A 15,301-nucleotide genomic window follows, 5' to 3' on the forward strand; every position below is an offset into this window, starting at 1 on the left:
ATACGCTTAATAATCAGGTTATTAAAGATGAGATAAATGTGCACTGTCAATGAATTGCTTAAAGCTCCCTATATAGAATGCCAAACAGAAGTACAAGTCCAGACAGAGTCTGTATTTAATCTAGTTTCCTCTAGGCAACTGCTTCAAAAGAAGGTGCAGGAAAATTAAGGAGGAAATTATGGCGCAGCCTTCCCTGAGGAGCCTTTCCCAACATCCATCTGCCAGCAGTTGGTTTATGCTCTAAGAAATGAGATTGCATTCTGCAAACTTTGTTTTTTCTTGTTCATCTGGATATTCTCATTATCCATGTAAATGTCACATATTTTCCTGAATCTCATGTAAGTTTTTGCTGAAGTGAGTTGCATCAGCTAATTACATTTTGCATGTAAAACAACTGGTGTTTTATTTTTCTCATTTTTGCTTTAAATCTGCTTTTCAGTGTCCCTGGTTTAAATTTCCCTGGAAAGTCTGAATGCAGGGCCCACATTTATTAATATAGACTTACGTTACCCACCCTACACTCTGGAAAATAGAATTAAAACCTTCACACTTATATCTGTTTGCTTCTGTAAACTGCTCTTGATTAAGATGCTGGAAGCAGTTAATTAAGACCACAGCTGACTTCAGAGTTCCATCAGTGCTTTCCCCTAACACACCTGTTCCTCAGTGCTGTCCATTAGTCACAGGTGTCTCACCTTAGCCTGAATTGCAAGAGGCACAATGTTTGCTCTGCAGTGTGTGCTTTGCTGCTAAAGAACCCGGCCAGTTCCAGGTGTTTGTGATCAGGATAATTTCTGTGTGATTTCAGCTTTGGGGGAGGGTCAGGCATTTGCACCTGGATGTCTGGGGATTTTCCCTGGTATTTTTATTACTAATTTGTTGGTGGCTCGAGAACACATAGAAGATACAGTAAGGTTGAAGAAATCACTTGTTGTGAATATGCTGGTCTTGGAGAGCAGGAGTTCAGAAAATCCTTTAAAGATCTAAGAGAAGGAGGGGAACAGGTCTTACTTCAAAGTGTATCTTTCTCCACAAAGGTGTTTCCTTCAGTGTTTCTGGCTACTAGGCCTGTAAGTATGGGACCAGTAAACTCAGAGATCTGATTATTTTTATTATTTTTTTAATTTATTATATGTCAGCGTTGTGAGGGGCCTCTGTTGCTGCCTGCCTTCCTCTTAAATTCAGCTGTGGTGATGACTTCTCTAAGCTAAGTGGGACAAAATCACAGTGCACTCTGTTGTGCAGTGGGGAGGAAATGGTTGTTAATGGTTATTAAATCTGTTCTTTTGTCCGGGCTTGGGAAAGCACTTTGAGATGCTATTTGTTCAGCTCATGCTGGTCATTTACTCAGAGAGAAAGGAGAGTTTTCCTTGTCCTGCAGGACAAGCTGGACTTTTCTCTGGCCCTTCAGCCAGCAGATGCTGACTTCTGTCAGCAGAAAATCGGTCTCTAGCCAGAATTGTTTGCCTTTTATCTTCCCTTTCTTCTGGTTCTGGTGTTATGTTGATCTACCGAGTCAGACCTGTGGCCTGCTCCTCCTGTTTACCGCTGGGGCAGAGCAGATCCAATTTCCTGACTCCGCGGCTTTGATGTGGCGGGACTCTGTTTGCAAAGAGCTCGCCAGCTCCCGGAGAGGAGGGATGCGCTCCGGGAACGATGGCATCTCTGGACCTGCTGTGTTTGAAGACAGCTCAGAGCAGATACATGACAGGACGGGTTTCGTGACAGACGCTTTCCCCTCACACATCTCCGTGTTATCCCAGCAGGAGCACTGCACTGCCCATGGCTGATAGGTGTTGGGAGAGGTGGGAGGAAATTACCTGGACACTGCCAATGGAGTGGGGCCGGGCCGGGCCGGGGGTGCTGCGAGCTCGGCCGGGCCTCAGCGCCCCTGAAGGGCCCTTCGGGACGGGGGCTGCTGGGCAGGTGGAGCCTGGGCAGCAGGGTGTGCTCGCAGCATTTCATTAAATCCTGGGGGCACGGGGAGAGCTTTGGGAGGGGCTGTGTAGGGAGGTGGTGGTGTGTTCGAGGAATGACGGAACGTGGCACCCAGTCCTGTGGTCTGGTTGATAACATGGTGTTTGGTTATGGGTCGGACTCGATGATGTCAGAGGTCTTTTCCAACCCGAGTGACTCTGTGATTCTGTGCTGCAGTAGCCACGAAGAATGGGAAGGAATGGGGACCGCGGTCTCGGCTGTCGGGCTCGCCTCAGCGGGGAGGGCTGGGCCGAACACCTTTGTCCAGGCTTCAAGGAGCTACGGCCGGGCCGTTGCGATCGGCGCTCGGGCGGTCGCAGGGAGCCGCGGCGGGGCAGGGCGGCCGTGACCGTCCCGCTACGGCGGTCGGGCCCTTCCCCGCCCCGGCCCCTCCCGCCCCTCCGCCGCCGCCATGTGACGCGGCCGCCGCTGGGGGGCGCCGCGCGCGCCGCCGGTCCGTGCAGCATGGCGGCGGCGGGGGCTGAGCAGACACAGCCAGAGCCGGCCGCCGGCGCCGCGCCCGAGGAGTCGTCGGACAGCGAGCCGGAGCAGGAGCCCGGCTCCCTGCAGAAGCTCATCCGCAAAGTCTCGACGTCCGGGCAGATCCGCCAGAAGGTGCGTGCGGCGGGAGGGGGCCGCGGGCAGGGCCTCGGGGTCCTGGCGGCGCTGCGGCCGGCGCTGCCTCCGCGTTACGCTCGGTGCCGCCGCCTCTCCCTCCCGCCCGGCACGGTCCGTGCCTCCGCCAGCCCGGGCCGCCGCTTTGGGAGTTGCCAGAGACCCCCGAAGCTTTCCCCTGGGGCCTGCCACCGAGCCCGTCCCTCAGGGAGCTGCCGGCGATCCCCCTCACATCCCACTCCTCTCCCCTCACAACGACCCCTCAGGGGTCTGCTTGTGACCACCTCACATCCGCCAAGGCGCCCCTCAGGGACTGGGCCATTTCCCCCTTTCCCCCTGTTGGCTGGAAAATCTTTAATTGTAACAAATACTGTCTGTGTTAGAAAGGTTTATTTATCCCGTCGTTTTCGGTGACAGCCCAACCATCCCTCAACCCCCACTGCAGAGACCCCCTGACAACAGCCCCTATATATAGCTTCCCAGGCACCTGTGAACCCCGAACTGCCCCTCAGGGATCCCCATAATGAACTGTTTCTCAGGTGCCCGTTAACAGCTGCCCCCTAAATGCCTTTCAGAGTCTGCCAGTGCCCCACAGACTGCCCTCAGGGGGTCCTGGAGCTGCCCCCGGTGCCTCTCTGAACTCTCCAGTTCCCGGCCCCAGCAGCCCAGCTTAGGCCACCTTCTTCCCAGGGCCCAGGTTCAGACCTCCCAGGGAGCTTTACCCGGCTCAGTGAGCAGTGTGCCCAGGCTAAGCAGGACCCCGTCTGTCTTCTTTCCTTTCTTGCCCTCTTTCCCTGTAATTTTATTGGAGTCATTGAGGTCAGATTTGGGCTCCTACTCCCTGGTGCTGCTCCATTTACCTGGTATTTGAATCCTCAGAAGCATCCTCACCTCATGAAGCTGCATCTCCCCTTTTTTCCTCATGTCACAGTTGCCATGGGCTCCTTCCTCACATCCCCATGCCTTGAGAACCTCTGCACATCCCAGCCATAGCTCCCTGTCACAGTGTTCTGGTATCACTTTCTAGCACCTCCCTCCTCCATGGTCCTGTTGTACTTGCCACAAGTCACTGTCTCATATTCAGAGCTCTGCTCTGGAAGGTGCAGCCCTCATTATTCCCTGCAGTCATTGAGTGATGCCTCCCTCAGCATCTTCCCATCCTTTTTGTGCATCCTAATTTTCCCCATCTCGCACTGCTGTTTTACCTTGCTGTAGCCAAATAGCAATGTTTAGCTTTCTGTCTGGTCAAGCAGGGATCTTACATCTGGTTAGTCTTTGTTCCCAGCTTTTCCCTCCTGGTAAGGTAACAGTCCTTTCCACCCAGGTTCCCTTGGCCCAGTCATATTTTATCCCTCTGTGGCTCATCCTGGAACAATAACACCATTTTTATGGGCAGTAACAACATTCTGCAGCTACAACCAAAACTGTAGTTCTTCTGCATTGTTACTGTAAAAGAATATGTGAAGTTTTCCTTCAACTTTAAGCTGTGAACCATGCATAGGGAATTTCCCTTTTCTGTACTCCTTTTATTATAGCAGCATGATTTTTCTTTGTAGCCACTAAGCTCCTGTGTAACTCTTGGACTGTTGTGTCATGTGTTTCTGCTTAGAAGTACCAGGTTAGTTACTGTGTCATCACCTGCCTTGTGCTCACCTTGTCTCTGCAGCATGGACAAGCACGGTGCAGCTGTGGGGATGCAAAAGCTCGCTCAGCACTGGTGCTGCAGCTCAGTGTTGCTTCTCTGGTACTCATAGCAAAGGAGAGTAAATGCCTCTGCATGGTGCAGTGTCTGAAGCATTGTTCAAAGGGCTGTTTTTCATGCTGGCTGGTTTGCCCTGCTTTCAAGCACAGGACCTTGCATCCTTGTGCTGTGCATCATTGTTTGGCTGCATTGGTCCCAGTTATGGAAGCCCTGTGACAGAGTGCAGTGGCACGTGAGCACTGCGCGGGGCTGCTTCCTCCATCTGTGAGGTGCTGCTGGCACTGCCCCTTGGGCTTCTTGGGCTGGGCACTGTGGGGCTGGGCTGTGAGATGGTTCTTTTGATGACACCAGGAAACCTTGGAGCCCTCTAAACCTGCTGGTGTTCTGTAGCAAGCAGATCTCAGCTGTGCTGTAGCACCACGTGGCTTAAGCTAGTCTGATAATCTGCTGTGAAAAAAAATATAAGCTTTTTGAGATTTTCCTGTATCCAGAGTGCTAAATATTAAGAATTTGGCTTGCTGGAGTTTGGATGAACCTTGGAATTTTTTAACACCATTTGTGACAGGGGTCTTATGTGAAAAGGAAGGAAAGATGCTATAGTCTGTCTCCATGGTGGTGTTTGTGTTGAGAGCAACACGAAGACTTTGCTAGAATGGGAGTTCTTGCTTATAGCAAGATGTTAGAGATGCTGAGGTGAAAGGTGCATTGGGTTGTATTTTTGTTTGGCTATAGCAGAACACGTCCTCCTGTCCCTACTTAATCATTTTCCCTGTTTTACATCACTTCTGGTGTCAGCGTGTGTGGAAAAAGACAAAACCAGCCACTTCTATATGCAAGCACAAGCATATTAAGAACAGGGATTATAAACAGATATTGTCTACAACTGTTAAGCCTTCTTGTGTTAACCTGCCAAAAACCTTTGACTAAATCATGTCAAATTTTTCAAGTAAGCCCAGGTATTATGGTATTCAGGATTGATTTGTTCTCTTGCTTGTTGATGTCATTTTGGTTTGTCATTGCCTTTTCTGCATGCTGCTGCTTGTATACTCTTTCCTTGCCCTCAGGGCAAGAAGCAAAGACAACTTTGTGGGTAATCATGGTTTTGATGGGACTTTGAGGAGCTTGCCTCCTTTGTAAAGGCAGACCTAATTCTGAATTTGTCTGTTGAATGATAGAGTGCTGACTACTGTAAACTGTAGAAGCTGTTGGACAGGTCTGTCAGTGACAGTAAGAGATGCAAGCAGACTTTTACTATGGCCTGAGGACATAAATCTCTTCTGACCACATCTTTTGCTGCAGTTAGCTTAAGACCATGCCTGTAAGTACAGCTAAATCACCATGGCAGCTTACTGTTATCACAATTTGCCCTGGAACTCCTCAGAATGTACTTGTTTGTCACAGTTGAAGCACTTTGAAGGTATGTTTTCCTTCTTCTTGTCCTGCCATCTGTTTTCCTAAGAAATGCTGTGAAGTAGAGCTGCTTGCTTGCAAGACCATAGAACTTCAGTGGATTTGTCTCAAAGCCCCACAATTGTCCAGCTGTGTTTGACTGAAGCAGCTTGCTGTGATAGTAGTGGGGCAAGTGGAATCATTTGGATGTTTAAGGACTAAGGTGTTAATGTTCAGGGTCTAAAGGAAAATCACAGGTAACATCCCTTCAGCTAAAAACCCTGTCCCTTGTGGGGCAGTGGGCAGGAGAAGGAGAAGTGGAAGGCTCAGTGTTTGGAAAGTGAAGTACTGTGTTCTAACAGACTTACTTGCCTTTAGCTAGAAAGAATTTTTGAGGCAGAGAAGAAGGTATAAGGAAAGCATGTTTAACAGTCTTTATTATTATTATTATTATTATTATTATTATTATTATTATTATTATTATTATTATTATTATTATTATTATTATTGGGAAAGAATAAAGCCTCACACAATCAGGTATAGCAGGTAGTGTGAGTGGTCTTGCTCAGCTGGCTGAGAAGCAGAGGCTGAATTGTGTGTTTGATCAGCCACCTGACAGACAGACCTGACAGACTTGCACCAGCATAAGGCCTCAGAGTGCTCTGCTTTTAGCTCCTCTCTGGTCTCAGGCTGCTGTTGGTGCAGCTGCAGAAACTGTTGGTCAGCTAAGATTATGTATTTTTGAATGGAGAGGATTTAGGAAGGAGATGAAGTTAACTAAGAGAAGGAAGATGTGTGTGAGGAGAGGCAGCAGCAGGACCTTTCTCCCACTCCTGAGCAGTGCTGAGACCTCAGCTGGAGCCAGCTGAAGTGGCAATGTCATCTCATTGTCACTCAGCATGGACCAAGGCACAGGAATATCCAACGTGGTCCTGGGAGCTGAGGGTGTGAAACCAAGGAGCACAGAACCTTTTATGAGCTCTGACAGTGAAATGTGCTTCTTCCTTTGAACTTGACCTTTCATTTGCAGCCTCACATTACAACCCTCAGAAAGCTGGAGGGTGGATGAACAGGCCATTTTCCCATTTCATTCATCAGTTCTGTGGGATTTCCAGCCTGCCAGCTTTGGTATGTTGAGCTCTCAGTTTGTTTACCAGACAGGATTTCAGCAGCGTCCTTGGGTGGCATCAGGAGAACTTCTTGTTTAGACTAGTTCAGTCTAAGTTCTGTTTACTTTCAATTTCTCTGTAATATTTTCAGTTTTACAAGCATTTATCATTGCCTTGAACTTTTTAAGACAAGTTTGCGGTGTTTATCTCACTGGAGTTGCAAACAGAGGTGAGCAGCTCTCTGAACTTTCTGGGAAGCTGTCTGGCTCTGGTAGCAGAGAATTGTCAAGTTCATTTATATCCTGAAAAGCAGCACAGCTGAACTGGTGTTGAGCTTTGTGCTGCAGTGGACAGACTGTTCAGTACTGAACTAGCACATCTCCATTTTCTGTGCTGTGTACCAGACATAGGTGATGCCTTTTGCACTATGGGGAGTTGTGATTCTCTCTCTGACCAGTAGCCTTGAGGTCTTGGAGCCACCCTGCAGGATCAAGGCAGAAAAACAGGGTGAAGCAAAATGTTCCTCCAGGTTTTTGTGCAGGTTTCCAGAGTGTGCTACACTGAGTCCTCCGACATATGGTGGGCAGCATGGGCAACTGAAGAAAGCTCATTTTGTTTCTTCTTGTATTGCTTATTAGATAAAATGTCCATTTTATAGGTAAAGAAGTGGAATTTTTATTTCTGGAGGGTAAATGTTTTAAGGTTTCCTGAGATTAAAATGAAGAAAAGGGGAAGTTTATTAGTTTGAAATACAAGTATTGGAAGAAGTGTTACGATAAGAAGTAAAGCAATATTGTACAAGAAATAAGCAAGAAATGAGGAAGAAGTTTTCTGGAATTCATTACTTAATTAATATTCTGTCTGTGGCATCTTCCACTAAAACATATTGAAATGTCTGTATGTTTTTTTTGCTGCCTTCTGGAAGGCTGTCTGAAAGAGGACCTTTTAGGATCTTCATGTGTCAAAAATTGTGGTGGTTTATGCATTAACCCAGGTAGAAACTGGGAACTCTTCACCTAAAGAGACTGAGAACTGTTGAAAAGGAGTTTTTGTGATTGAACTGAAAAAGAACATTTTGAGCACAGGTTTAAAGACATGAACTTGGATTCACAGCATGAACACACTATTTTCTTCTCTGAGCCCCAAGACACAGGTAGGATTTTAGGCTGTATGAGTGTTTCTGTCCCTTAATATACATTTTGTTTTGTGTGCACTTCTTTTGACACAATTTGGGAAGCCTCCCAGCACTGTTTCCAGTGGTGTACTGTAAGTTTGCCTTGCTGCTGGAGAGTTTTGGATGTTGTATGAAAGCAACAGCTGTTACTTCCTTGTTAAAAAAAAACCCAACAAAAGCCAACAAACCCAAACTAAAAAAACCCACTGCACAACAAAACAAAGCACAAAACCACACGCACTTGAAGCGTTTCTCATTCCTTCTAACTATAGATCAGGTTCCAAGAACTAAAGAGCTAACATTAAACTTTTGCATGTTTTGAGAGCATGCATTTACTTAGACCACGCCACTAAAACATTTCCAGCCTTCTAATTATTCTCTCTAATAAAATTGGAGAAAAAAAAAACCATAGGTATTGAATATTTTGGTTTGATTGCTTGGTTTTAAAAAATAAAACTTAATTAAAACATTTAGAGTATTTTCCCTTACCTAAAACCTTTCGTTACAGGAAAATTATTGTGTTTTTCCTTTGGAGGAGTACAGGATTATCAAGGAAGACTCTGAAATGTCTATCTCCAGATTATCTGTTGAAGAAATCCAGTATACCATGTGAGACCCTGCATAACTTTACCTTCTTTAATTACAAATCCAGTCTGATTCTTTCTGAAATAGCAGCTATACCTATATGTAAGAGAAAGCACAAATGAGATATAGAGAGTCTTTCCCTATTCCTGGAAATCTTAAGGTTTACCCTAGATATTGGCACAGCACCACTGGAAATTTCACAGCACACTACGTCCCAAGTGAACATGTGTTCCTCTTGGAACATGTTTTTTCAAGATCTCAAATGCACCAACCATTATTTAAAGAATATTTTATTAAATCTCCACTGAAACAGTTTGTTCCCTGCCTTTTCTTCACTAAGTGGTTATTGCTTCTTGTTTCACTAACAATTTATATTCAGGTGCTTCTGTTGGTACTGCAGCCCTGTGGGATGGTCATCCAGGGGTAGCTGAGGCAGCAGCACTGTTCCCCAGCAGCTCCTATGGTTTGTGGCCCTTCCTCACACGTTTTATATAAAACACTTCAGAAAGTAATGAGCTTATAGTGCATGCCCTGTTCAGTAGTGCTGCACCTCTGCAGCAGCAGGGAAGGGCTTCACGGGGTCTGGAGCTTGCAGTGTGCAGGCCCTGGACCACTCCTGGACATGAGAGCACTTACATGGAGGAGGAGGAGGAGGAGGAGGTCTAAAGCTGGCTGCCCTCCTCTCATCCAAAGAGGAAAAGGTTGGCTTGATGGCTGCAACATTGCCACTTCAATTAGGCAATTCACTGTTACAGGATTGCTTCATTTGGTTTTATAGGAGAACTTTTTGTTTCCTCACCATTTTGTTGCTAAGTTGAAAAGTTTTACATCTGATCACTGTTCTGATGTTGTGGTTTGCCTTTTTTGAGAAAGGAAATGCCCTCTTAATCACATAATGCTTATATTGAGCACATGGCACTTGAGACTTGTAAGCTTTAATAAATTTATCCATGTAATTTTCTAGTGAGGAAAGGTGATACAACCTGCAGTGTCCTATAGGGAGAGTGTAGGTACATAGTTGTATCAAATGCAAGAAGTCACCCAGGGCATCCCCAGGCCTGGGGACTTAGGCAGGTGGTGCAAGCTCCAGGTAATGTCTCTCTCTGTGGGACAGCTGCCTTCAGTGGTCTTTGAACAACAGAAATGTGTCTGATAGAACAGGGAAGGTGAGCTGCCTGCTCTTGGAACTGCTCTCAGCTGTGGCAGGGCAGAGCACTGTCTGGAATGTGTAGATCTGTCACTGAAGTTTTATTAAAATCAGTATTCTGGGAACTCACACCAACCCCTTCTGTTCTGTTCAGCTGAAAGTTAGCAAAATGATGTTCCCAGGGTTGTGCTCATCTTTTTTGTTGTTGCTGCTGCTGATCAAGAAGTCTTTGGCATGGTCAAAGGTATTTGCAGGACATTAAAACAGGGGAAGTGGAAAAACAAATTAAAACTTTGCAGTATCCTTTAAAAACTATGTTAAATAGATGAGGAAAAAAAAACTTAAAAGCATAGGTTGTTTAATACATAAATATGGAAAATCTGATTACGACAGTTGTTACAGATGGGATAAAAATAAATTCTAAGATACCTAAGTATTAATTAAATGGCTGATGGCCAAAAGCTGCTTTCTGCTGTCATCCTATTTAAATACCAGTTGAAGTAAAAGGATGAGGATTTGGCTCTGCATCTGCCAGTCCCTAACAAGGCTCCTAGCAGAATTCAGTAGCAGAGGTGATGGGAATCCAGACACAGTGGGAGGAGGCTGTCTTTCTTTCTGCCTCCTGAGCACAAGGAGGGCAAAGAACTCAGTTTTCCTCATCAAGGTATAACTTTCACTTTCCCATATCCTGAAGTTCTCTTACTGGTACTTTCTGCTGACTTTTCCTTCCTACTCAGCCAAGGTCTCCATGACGTTGAGTGCTGTGGGAAGGATGGGTGGTTGTGAGTGTAGGATGAGATCCCCAGCTGTATTCTGCATGTGCTTTCCCATACATCCACTGCTCTGGGCTCATGCTGGTTGTGCGTGTGTGCTCTGGTTGCACTCCCCAGCCTGGTACTCGCGTGTCCAATGGCCCTGACAGCCTGCTATGGTGAGTGCCTGGCTCCTCTGCCTACTGCTGAAGTGGATGGGGGGGCTTAGACATGGTTTTTTGGTAGTAACTTGTCTCTCTGAATGAATAAGAGTGTGACTGAAGCTGTGGGGGTACAGGTGCAGCATTAGAGGGTTCTGTGTACAAGCTGGGATTCCAAATGAGGTTCTATTGCTGTGCCTCAGCAGAAGAGCCACCTGCTTCTGAGTTCAGGCAGGGGATTCTGTGGTGCTGGTGCATAGCTTGTGACAGGCATGTCTAAGAAAGTTTTACAGCAGGTAGCAAGTTTTGACTTTCTTTGTGTATGGGGAAAGGAAGGGATGTAGTCATGTATATATAATTTTAGATGGTAGAAAAAATAACAGTCGAACTTTTCATGTTTGTCCTTAAATGTACAAAGTTCACATTTAATTAGTACAAATTTACAAATTTATTCCATTCCAAAATATTCAGGTAGCTATTAAACTGTTGCCTTTTTGACTTTAGTTATCCTTGTGGATGGGTTTGATCCCTTATCTTCCATCTTTGCTGTGGTTTGACTGGCATTTTGTGCTCAGTTTCCCTCTTGTGATAAATGTGTTTGGGAAGGATGCTGGGAGCCTATGGAAAGCGTCCTGAGGCTTAAGCAGTTAGTGTGCCAGGAGTTATCCAGCTCCTAACTCATCCTGCATCAGTGTATTGGTGTGTTCTTCATTCTCCCTCCTAGGTAGCTGACCAGAATATTCATCTGTTTTAGTATTTTCTTGGAGCTCTCTGACAGAGCTCATTTTACCAAGGAGCTGTGAATTGATTTGCTATATGTTGTATTTCCTTCCCCATATACATTTTTGTGTGCTCTCAAATTGTTTTTCATTTGGTAATTTGTTCACTTTAGGTCTGTGACTGTGCATCCCTTTTAGGAGAGCCATTCATAAGAGTGGCAGCTGAACCTGTATTGAAAGAAGCTGGTTCAAAGACCCGTTCTTTGTTTGTTGACTGCAGTGTTAACTAATGAAGAATGAAGTGTTTGACCATTTATCTGTGCCAAGGCAATTTAAAGCTTTTTCAGTATTTATTTGAAACCAACTTCTATTTTTTACTGTGGATCTGGGGAATGAGCTTGCATTGCCTCTTTCAGTGGCATCTCAGCTGCTCCATGGACAGGTTGCTGTGCCCTGGATTCTGCTGTCTCAGGAGTTGCAGGGAGGCTATAGGAGAGCTGTCAGCTGTGCTTGCCTCAGTCTCTCACTGCTGAGTTCAGCTCATTCAGCAGGGCTGGAGGTTACAACAGAGGAGAATTGGGAGGATGGTTGTTAGGAGAGTTTTCTTAGGCTTTCCCGTGTGGCTTTACAAAGGTCTGTACTGTAACCCCTTCCTCAGCTGTAGTGCTCAGCTTCTGTTAGTGGGCCTCTGACTCACTGCCCCAGCTTCTATTTTGACATTTGATTCCAGCTCTGATTTATTTTTCTTTTTCTCCTCTTGTGGAGTCCTTTTTTTGCAGTGAATTCTCATAATGTCTTGCTCTTTTGATACCAGTGAAAGAAATCTGAATGCAATTTTCACTTTTTCAAGTAGAATTTCCAGACAAGACTATGCAACCTGTAATTACCTTGTGCTCCCCTATAGATCTGTATAGCTGTGTGTCCCATTGTTAGAATTGCTTTACTGATCCAGATTTCCCCCCCTCCAAGCTTCCTAGAGTTCATTTCCAGGGTGTGACCACTGTCTGGTGGAAGGATGTTGCTCTCAGATTAGCTTGTTAACCCCTACCCTTTGACATTTCATGTCTTATTCTATGGGGCTGGTTTGATTTATTCCTGTAGTTTCTTTGTTGGATTTACTGTGTTTAATTTGATTTCTAAATATTAATTTGTTTCATGTTTATGACCACCGAGAGCTTTTATTACACAATCTACTAAAACCACAAGGTACAGCCCTCAGATATGTACTGCCCTAGCATAGCATGGCCATGTTTAAGTGCCTGCAGACCTACTCCTATCATTTTTGCCATGACTTACTCAAAATCAGTGACTAGATGACGTTGTTTGGTCCCTGGGGTTCAGCTGCCTCTAAAATTGCCTTGTAAGCATCTATAAAGATAGCCCAGTTCCGCATATACTTTTGCATTTTGTTTTTTTCCTCCCTGCATTTAGTGCTTTGTTTAGTCAATTATTTGTTGTTTGGCATCAGTATTTTGTGGTGCATACAAATAGAAACAATGTGTGTCCTAAAGTTCTTACATTCTGGAGATACATGATAAACAGAGAAATCCACATGCTGGGGGCTTCAGGTTTGGGATTCTTTAGTTGCTGTTTAGATAGCTTTGTGCTGTTACCTTGTACATAGTTCTTTTTCTGCATTGGAAAGATGTGTCACTGAAGCCTAATTCTTGTTTTTGATATGCTGCACTGAGTAACTGCCCCTAAGAATATGTTATGATCTCAGCAGTGAAATGAGTTGCATTGTTCCTCTGTCTCTCTCAGACATGGTTTGGAGCCTCCCTATGCCGAGGGACACTTGCCAGCCTGACAGCTGGACACGCTTGATAGTCACCCTCAGTCTGGCTAATGGGGCTTGTTTTCCAGATTAGGAAATCAGTTTTATCAAGAGCCCTACTTCCAAATGGGGCAATAGGTTTAAGCTTCAGGAAGAGATTGTCTGCTCCTGCATTTCACTTGGTGAGCGCTACTGTGTGCAGCAGAACAAGGGATGTAATCTGAAAGGAGCTGAAATCTGACGTGGTCCTTCCTAACTTTTAGTAGAATCACTCATCTTGTCAGTGTAGAAAGCACTTAATCTGTGTAGGCTGTGTCTGACCACCTGACAGGGTTACTGGGTGCAGAGACACCTCAGATGAGCAGTGCTGCCAAAAACACAACTGTGTCTTGCTGGTTTTCTGAACAGCTCCTGTTAATCTTTTGGCTTCTTGTTCTTACAAGGCCGGAAGGGGAAACAGTGAAGCACAAGACTCTCTTTCTTTCAAGTTCTTTTTTTAAGTCCTCTGAGTTGTTTGAAACCATTCCTGTTGAGGTCAGTGGCAAAACTTTTCTTTTGTCATTTCAGGATTAGGCCTGCACCCTGCACCCATTTTGACAGGAGAAATCTGAGAACATATTATTGCTCTTCCTAAATGTCAAGTTTTGAAAGGGGATGAGCTGGGGGGAGGGTTGTGTATTGCTTGCCATAAACTGAATTTTTTTCTGCAGGAAGTTGCTGTTCTTCAAGACCAAAGATAAATACTAAAATGTTAGAAATTTCCTGGGCCTTGCCTTTCAGTTATCTAATCTTGTTCGTTTCAGATTTCCTAAGACACTCTGCTATGTGCAGTGTTGTTTTAAATTGTCAGTTTCTTCAGTAACTGTTTTGACACTGACTTGCAATATGATAAAAGGGGTCAGTGTTGAAACCAGTATCACATCATTTTACGCTTGATCCAAAGTGATAATTCATTTTTTCATAGTGTTATCTGCCCATGGAATGCCATGCTACAGGACACCACACTGGAAAGGGACTCAGCTGGATAGAAAACAGTCTGCATAGTTCCATTGCAAACAATTTTAGTATTTATCCTGGATAGGATGCACATAATTATATGTGCATCCTCATAGTGTTTCATGGCAGTAGCTTTTCCCGTAGGATCCAATATATGATACTAAAAATAGATTTAACACTCTCTTTTCATTATGGGAGAAGCAATTTCACTTTTATCTTGATGAATTACCTGCCCAGTAATCTGATCAGAGTAGATCTTCAGTTAAAAATCTGCAGAGAGCCTGGGGAGCAGAAGTAGCTGTTCACCTCCCCCCTTTAATTTCATTGGTGTCACTTTGCAGTCATGTCCTTTCCCCAGTTCATTTTCTGCAGCTGCATTCCTCTGCGAGTAACAAGTCCTTTGGCTGTAAAGTCAGAATAGAGGAAGAGAAAGGCAGCGATGTCTACATCATTTTATAAAGTCATCTTGATCTTATCTCTGGCCCTTTCCGCCCAAACCCACCAGGCTGTGCTGAAGTGAGTGCCTATAAATAGCCGGGCTGCTCTCGTGCCGAGATGGGCAGCGCTGAGGCAGAGGCGTGTTTGTGTGAGCAGGAGTGCTCCTGCTCTGGCCTTTCATGTCTGAGCTGGGGAGCTCTGAGGTTTTCTATAGATAGAGCCCGGCTATGACAGGAGCTGCCGCTTCCAGCGGGGCAAGGTGACCTCTGCAAGTGTTGCATTTTGGTTAAAAAAAAAAAAAAAGAGGGTTTAAAAGAGGAATGGAGGAATGCACGTCTGGTGCAGAGGTGAGTGAGCCCAGCTGAGGTGAGGGAGCAGGCGGGAGCTGTGGGAGCAGAGGGAAAGCAGAGGCATTGTTTTGCTGAGAGTTGCTGTGCTGGTGGGCTGGGCAAGAGTTTGTGATGCTGAGCGTGGGGTGCATAAGGGCTCTGGCTGACCCCAGTTTAACCATAGCTGTAAATAAGCATAGCAACAGAGCTCTGAAATCTCCCCTTGCAAGTTGCTGTTTTTTGATCAGCCTCCTGGCTGACATGATATCTTCAGGCTTTTCATCCAAGGAGTCTTCCCCAGGATTTTTAGTTCTTCTCTGATTTTGGTTTAGGGCTTTGCAGAGTTCAGTAGCTGCTTTCTTCATCTCATTTTTTATTTATATGTGTTTTTTTCCAGGGAATGCAAAAGTCACTCCATGTTTCTGTCTTAAGCT

The 15,301-nt window shown here is 45.3% G+C and overlaps 1 protein-coding gene across 4 annotated transcripts in view; it reads left to right on the forward strand.

Annotated features, from left to right (window-relative positions):
* Positions 1-2,447: 2,447 nt before the first annotated feature.
* DGKD (diacylglycerol kinase delta) overlaps positions 2,448-15,301 on the forward strand; it is a 58,145-nt gene continuing 45,291 nt past the window's right edge. For 2 of the 4 annotated variants that reach the window (XM_063166766.1, XM_063166767.1), the window contains exon 1: positions 2,448-2,592. Coding sequence is in view for 1 of the 4 variants with exons in the window: in XM_063166768.1 (XP_063022838.1) it covers positions 14,859-14,885 (27 nt within the window). In the remaining 3 variants the exon portion in view is untranslated. Of the gene's footprint in view, positions 2,593-4,148; positions 4,211-14,775; positions 14,886-15,301 lie in introns of those variants that run through there. The other 2 variants (XM_063166770.1, XM_063166768.1) reach the window with 2 other exon arrangements.

Source organism: Melospiza melodia, chromosome 12 (assembly GCF_035770615.1).
Source record: "Melospiza melodia melodia isolate bMelMel2 chromosome 12, bMelMel2.pri, whole genome shotgun sequence".
Classification (NCBI taxonomy): Eukaryota; Metazoa; Chordata; class Aves; order Passeriformes; family Passerellidae; genus Melospiza; species Melospiza melodia.